This window comes from Anguilla anguilla, chromosome 6 (genome assembly GCF_013347855.1).
Source record: "Anguilla anguilla isolate fAngAng1 chromosome 6, fAngAng1.pri, whole genome shotgun sequence".
NCBI lineage: Eukaryota > Metazoa > Chordata > Actinopteri > Anguilliformes > Anguillidae > Anguilla > Anguilla anguilla.
Window position 1 is genome coordinate 4429354 of NC_049206.1, and position 6815 is coordinate 4436168.

The window sequence follows — 6815 nt, forward strand, 5'->3', positions numbered from 1 at the left end:
GTAAAGGATTTAGCGGATGTCACGGTTAGATTCAATCAGCCCCACCCCACCCCCACCCCCACCCCACCTCACCCCACCCGAGGATATGATGGACCCGCGTGCCCAGAGAGCTCTCAGATTGTCATCCCCCGGGTCAGAGCGCCGAAGAGACTACCTGTGGTGCAGGTACAAGGGCCACGCCCCATCGGAAGAGCGGGCGTGGCTACATCGCCGTCCACCACCCTACCTGCTTACGGTCGCCAAGGTGATCGCCATGGCGAACGCCAGGATGCCACCAGCTACTCTGCCCTCCTCGGAGTATCGTTTTCACCTGTGCGGTTGCGGGGAGGCACGAAAAACGAAATCCTAATCCTTCATCTGGCCATCAGAGGGTGCTGTTGGGTCAGTCAATTCGGTTTTCTTGCCGTGGGTTCACAAGATATGTACATTTATTTTTTATTTATTTACTTATTCGGGTATATCGCAATTCGAATAACGTTTCAGAGGAAAATATGCAACTACACCTGAGTTATACAGTGGACTATCTGTTACAATATGAGCTTTTAAAACATGTGCAGGTCGTTTGGATAAAGCCAGGCACAGAGGAATACATTCAGTACGCTACATATGCATTCCTCATTACAAAGTGAGAACTTTTTTTCCCCCAAAAATGATGACTTTTGGCCACGTGCGCTCCAATGAGATGCTGTCGGAGAGTCTGTCCAAACCCCCTCCGGTGAAAACAATATTAAAAGACGGCCACGCGTCAATAGCACGTATTACGTAACCTGTCCCGCAACGGAACGGAGTAGTGAGAGAAGCGAGCGGTTTTCCACTGCATGCGAAACGTGATCCGTTCGGATAAATGTAAATACAGGTGCCGGAAAGGGAGAAAGCGGAGATCCCCGAGGCGGAGCGCGGACAGGCGGCCTTTATAGAATCTCGGGGGGCAAAGGGCTTCTCTGCCGTCGGGCCCATCTCTTCCTGTGGTCGGAATTCCTGACAAAGGCCCGCTTTGTTTTGACAGAGGTCTGAGGCCGCGCGACATCGGGACGTCGCGTTCCGCTCTGCGCACGCGGCAGATTATTTGAGGCGGGAAGAGATAGGCACAACGCCAAGCCTTGGCGATGCTACAATGACTTGAGACCAAAGACCCGTGTCTACAGGGAACCTTTCCTCGACCGCCCCCGCCCCCGCCCCTCACAGATAAGGCTGCCTCCGGAATGTCCATAATCATCCGACAGCCTCAAGCCTCCTTCTCAGAAAGTGGGAGAGTGATTCGACATGAGGCGTAAGCGTCAGATCGCCTCCACCTGGCCACAAGTGGAATAGGCGACGCTTGGGAAGGGATGGCCACCTGGTCTACTCTACGTTTAAACCATACTGCGCTAATTGGACTGTGAAAAATTCTATGAACAAAAACCTGCAGTTTTTTTCAGTCACTTGCCATAAGGTGAATTTAACATCAACAACATATGGATAAGCTCAGTTGTTGAAATACTGACAAATTATTAATAATCAAATAGTCCCAGCGCATGCGTGTACATTTAAATACTAAAATTTGAAGAATAAGAAACCAAAGTTCTATTTACACCCTAGTGGTATTCTAAGCAAAAAGCAATGGTTTGTAGTTTCCACAGCTGAAAATCAGAAATATAACCCCATATTTTACAATTCGTCTGACCAGGCTATTGTGGTACGATACAGACTAGTCTCACGGGCGTTGTGAAACGGCAGGGCGGCGTTGTCATGTTGGTTTTTACGGCGCTCCCGGGACAACGCCACGCGCAGAAACGGACCAGACATCCAAGAGATTTACTTTTGGTACTACGGCGGCGTTAGGTGTATCCCTTTTCTTAACTCGCGCCCCCTTATTTGGTAAAGACTGACGTCAGTTTTGGGGGGGTGGAGGAGGACAGCGTAACTTCGAAGAATCGTGGTTTTATGGGAAAGAGGTGGACTTGTTTTTCATTATCTCCTTAGTTAGTAGGAGGTGGTTTGCTTTATTAAAAAAAAAAAAAAAAAAAAACCGAGGCGTTTTGTCCGTTCTGTAGATAAAAACGCAAAATGAGCTCCGAGGTCTTGTATCGTAGGCAGATATTTCCAAGTGACTGAACGAGGCTCTTTAAGTGCTTGGATTTGAGTGAATAAGATTCTGCAGTGCACCTACAGCGTAAACAACATCGGACAGAACAGGTAGGGAAGAGAAGCCGGAAGAACTGGCAATTCAGGTTGCTGCGCGTGCACACTGCCATTCAGCTTACGCAAAACGCATTTTCTCTCAAGTTTTTCCGCGTGCACTTTTATTTTATGCAATTTTAGACGTGTATAATTGCTCGTGCGACGGACCAAAAGAAGGAGAAGAAGAAGAAAAAAAACCATGACGGAGCCGGTGAAAAAAAAGATATTCGTCGTGGTGGATTTGCTTTGCGTGATCGTGGGTAAGTAACTTTTATTTCCAACATGGCTGAGCGTGGGATTCACTCGTGTGTTGACCTGTGGTAACAATTGCCCTTTGCACCCACCGCTGTCCAAGCTTTTGTACTATCTCCTGTGTAACGACCGCAATTTGTATCATTTTGTGTATTCGTTCATTGAAGTACTTAGTATATATATATACCAACACTGTACTCGCTACGAAACCACGAATGGCTGAATAGACAGGTAGAGTGGAGAGGCGCTATCTGAAGAAATACCTGTTGCAGCCCATCTTGTAATAAAGCAAAGGACAGATTGCAGGTTTTCATTGACAAAGCATTTTATTCTCACAGTCTTCTGGTGTTGCATGTTAAAATTGGATTCCCCCCTCCCCAAATTGTTTCTGTGTACATCAGCTACAGCACCGCACACCTGATTAACAAATACCTGTCATTTTCACCTCAAAATACGCCATTGGAATTATAAGGACATTTAACGCATTTTGATGTGCTTTTTTTTTTTAAAGTCAGATACCAGCGTGCCGTGTTAGCTCTGCCAATCTCGGGAGACTGTGTGTGAATCTGAATCCGTTTGTTCGCGTGATTGTGAACTTACCCTTGTGTTTGTGTCATAGCGAAAGTTTTTCTGAACTGGCAATGTTTACCTTAAGAGAGAACGTGTCTCGACGAGGATTCCGAACCCGAAGGACAGCCCCTTAGAATAACTATATAATAGCTTATGTTGTAATGTAAGCTTATGCTCTGTACGAAAACCTATCCTACTTTCCTATAACTTTACCTGACTGAGACATATAAATTGCAGCGTTTGGAAGACTAATATCAACGAACTTTGAAGTCAATTAAACGATCATGGCTTATCACACAGTTTTTTAATTAATTAATCAATTAATCAATTAATTAATTGAGATTATTATTATTATTATTATTATTATTACAACAAATATAATAGCTAAAAGACCATTGTCTACTATTTACTAGAATTCCATGTTACAGTTTGTTACGTATGTTTCTGTCTCTGGGTTTGACTGGTTATCAGTTCAGCTATAAAGGTGGAGCAGCAAATGAAAGTGGCAAAGTGAAGCGATCACTTAATATACAACATGTTTTTTGGAGAAATGGTGGGGGATGGGGGGCAACTGTTACAACTCCTCAGATTTCGCGCGTGGAATGCGTGCAAAGTTGGTAGCGCGTGCATCAATGTGTGTTCAGGATCTTGTGTTCAGTTGGACAGGTACATTACCGCCCCTCTCCTAGACTCATTCACGTGCCGGAAAATTACGGTCTGCTGGAGAGTACGTTTTTCTAATTTCTAATTTCTGCCTCTGCGATGACGTTGATTTGTGAATTCATTTATTTATATTCAAGTCTCATAAAAATCCATCCAAAAACAAAGCAATTAAAAAAAAAAATGTAAAAAAGAAGTTGGCCGCAATGTCCCAACAATCCCAACTGTCCCAGACTTGTGTTACTAAACCCAAAATGTTTTGGTTGATACACAGCTGACAGGAGCACATTTAAATGTAAACTGTAACATCACCCTGGGTGGGGGGGTACCTTGCGTTTCTCACCTACGATTGCTTGGCTCCACATCCAGCTTGGTGAAGGGGGTGCTGTTCCAATCATATGTGTAAAAAAACAAAAAATCACCCCGGACAAGGGCTGGAACTGCCCTGGCAGAACGTGGGGTTGTTTTGGAGTCCCTCAGCTTGATTTGCTGGGGTTTTTGGAAAGGACCTGTGAACCGTTTCTGTCTGGGCTTTAAGTGTGACCCGTGCCGGTGTGGGATGGGGAACAGAAAGGGGGACCGAGGTTGATTTGGGAGCGTTTCTGTTACCTTGTGTCAGTTGTCCAAGGACTAGTGAGCTTTTCAGAACGGACTGCTACACGTCCGCACTTTCACTGCCTTATCAACTTATGTAGCTCAACCATATCCAGGGAGTGAATGTGCACTTGAAATATTTTGTTGGCAACAGCTGAAGGTGGGTACACCCACACACCCACACACACTAACGTGCACACACACATACACACAGACGCACACACAGGCATGCACACACACACAGACATACGCAGACACACAGATGCACACACACACACAGACGCACACACACACACACACAAACACACACACACTCAGAAATACACACACGCATACAAACGTGCGCGCACGCGCACACACACAAACGCATACACACAGACACACACACACACACACACACACAGGAGTGATTCATGACCAGGAGCCAAGTGACAGTGTGCGCTTTGGTAACATTGAAAGTGAGAAGCTTGTTAATTTGTATAAATCTTCCCCCCTGGCATTGCGAAACGGGTCGCTTACCCAGCTCGTTCTGAAAAGCCTGTCCTTCGCTGCAATACCTTCGCTGCTCTGTATCACACGCATTGCTTACACACACACACGCACGCACGCACACACACACACACACACACACACATACACATACACACACACACACACACACAGGCTTCGCCGGTTTTCCAGACCAGCCCTTTAAAGCTAAATATCCATTACCTTTACCTAATAGAGACTGGCCCTGGTCCTTATATGACGGTTAACGACCAGGGCCGGTCCTGGGCGCGGCCGTCTTCCTCGGAAGGGTCAAAATGGCGGGCGAGGTCAGCGCGCGGCGTCGTCGGGCCTCCTCCCGTGACGCGGAGCGCCGGGCGGAAGTGTCACGGGCGACTAGATCAAACGCGCATTGCGCTGCATCGCGTTAATCCGGCTGATGCTCGGGCCCGGAGGGGCTCATAACGCGAGGGAACAGGAGTGCGTTCACCTCGGCGCTCTCCAGCAGCAGCGCTGGGCCACAGGCCGTGGGTTAAGGGCATTTCCAGACCGGCCCCAGTATGTGTGCGACCCGGGGGCTGCAGCAGCAAAGCTTGGGCCTTGTGCGTATGCAGTCTCTGTGGGCTCCTGTAAAACTGTAGACCAAAGGAAACTTTTTTTAGTCCAGGCCTTTTGAGCCCCCCCCCCCCCCCCGCCCCCTTCTACTGGGAGCCCTGGGTAGTCAGTTCCACTATTCCCCCCCCCCCCCCCCCCAACACACAGTCACATACGCACGCACATAGAAAAGGTAAAATGTTTAAATTGTGAGAGAAGAGGAAATTGTAAGCCCCCCCCCCCCCCCAAACCTCTCAGAACATCACTCATGTTAAGGGCAGTAGGGGGGGGGGAGGGGTGGGTGGGAGACAGGTGGTGTTTACACTCGACACACCTGTATTTCGTCGCCTGAAATGTTTTTTTTTCCGTCTGGCCAGCTGAAGGTTGGTGGGACTGGGGGGGGGGGAGGGGGAGGGCCAAGGTTTTTTGTTTTCGATTTGTGTAAAGAAAGGGTCTTGCATGTTGGGACCTGCCGTTGAGCCTCAGAGACAGAGCTGAATCCCTTTTTTACGCTTTTGTCATTCACACGTGAAGGGTTGGATTTGAACTTGCCAGAAAGTTCTGCGGAACTGGGGAAAAAAAAAAAAAAAAAATCCTCCAAAAGTGTACAGTCATATTCGAAAAGGGCCGGTGGGTGGGGGGGGAGGGGTGCGGGGTTTCGTTCTTAGCTCAGCACCGCGAAGTGAAAAGGAAAGCGGGACACCCTTGTCTGGGGCGTGGTGCGGACCAAAGGGCCCCTGAAAGTAAAAGTGAAAAAGGCCAGTGGTCACACGCTCTCTTCCCCCCCCCCCGGTTCAGCAGCGAGCTGAGCTGCCTCCGTCAGGGCCTCAACGCGACCCGCTACCTCACACGTGCACGCGGGTCCCCAACACGGAGTGTAGCACAGTGGGGTAAGGAACTGGGCTTGTAACCGAAAGGTTGCAGGTTCGATTCCCGGGTAAGGACACTGCCGTTGTACCCTTGAGCAAGGTACTTAACCGGAATTGCTTCAGTATATATCCAGCAGTATAAATGGATACAGTGTAAAATGCTGTGTAAAAGTTGTGTAAGTCGCTCTGGATAAGAGCGTCTGCTAAATTCCTGTAATGTAATATAATGAAACATATTCGGCTAAGAACTAAATATAGTGTCTAGTATGAAATAAAATGCCTATGGATTTGGAGCTATGGCAAGATCGTATATTTGTGACTGATAGATTGAACACCACCACCCCGCATGCATATTAAAGTCTCTCTCTCTATCTTAAGGCAGATCCTCTGCTCTCTGAATTCACTGCTTGGTGTTATGAAATCCAGTGTAACCAGGATGAATTTGTGTATGTTCACTGGCAAGACTGCCAACGAACGTTTTGAAAGTTTTAAACAAGGATGTTGGCCGCACAATTAAACACAACCCCCCCATCCGACACACACACGCAGACACACACGCACACACACACGCAGACACACACGCACACACACACACACAGAACCCCGCTCTTCCAAGCTGTGAAGAACGCA

General features: G+C 47.8%; 1 protein-coding gene across 1 annotated transcript in view; it reads left to right on the forward strand.

The window, feature by feature from the left end:
* The first annotated feature begins 1732 nt into the window (after positions 1-1732).
* plpp2a (phospholipid phosphatase 2a) overlaps positions 1733-6815 on the forward strand; it is a 29118-nt gene continuing 24035 nt past the window's right edge. Inside the window, exons 1-2 of the mRNA XM_035423048.1 lie at positions 1733-2175; positions 2302-2420. Coding sequence (XP_035278939.1) covers positions 2360-2420 — 61 coding nt within the window. The 5' untranslated portion in view covers positions 1733-2175; positions 2302-2359. The remainder of the gene's footprint in view (positions 2176-2301; positions 2421-6815) is intronic.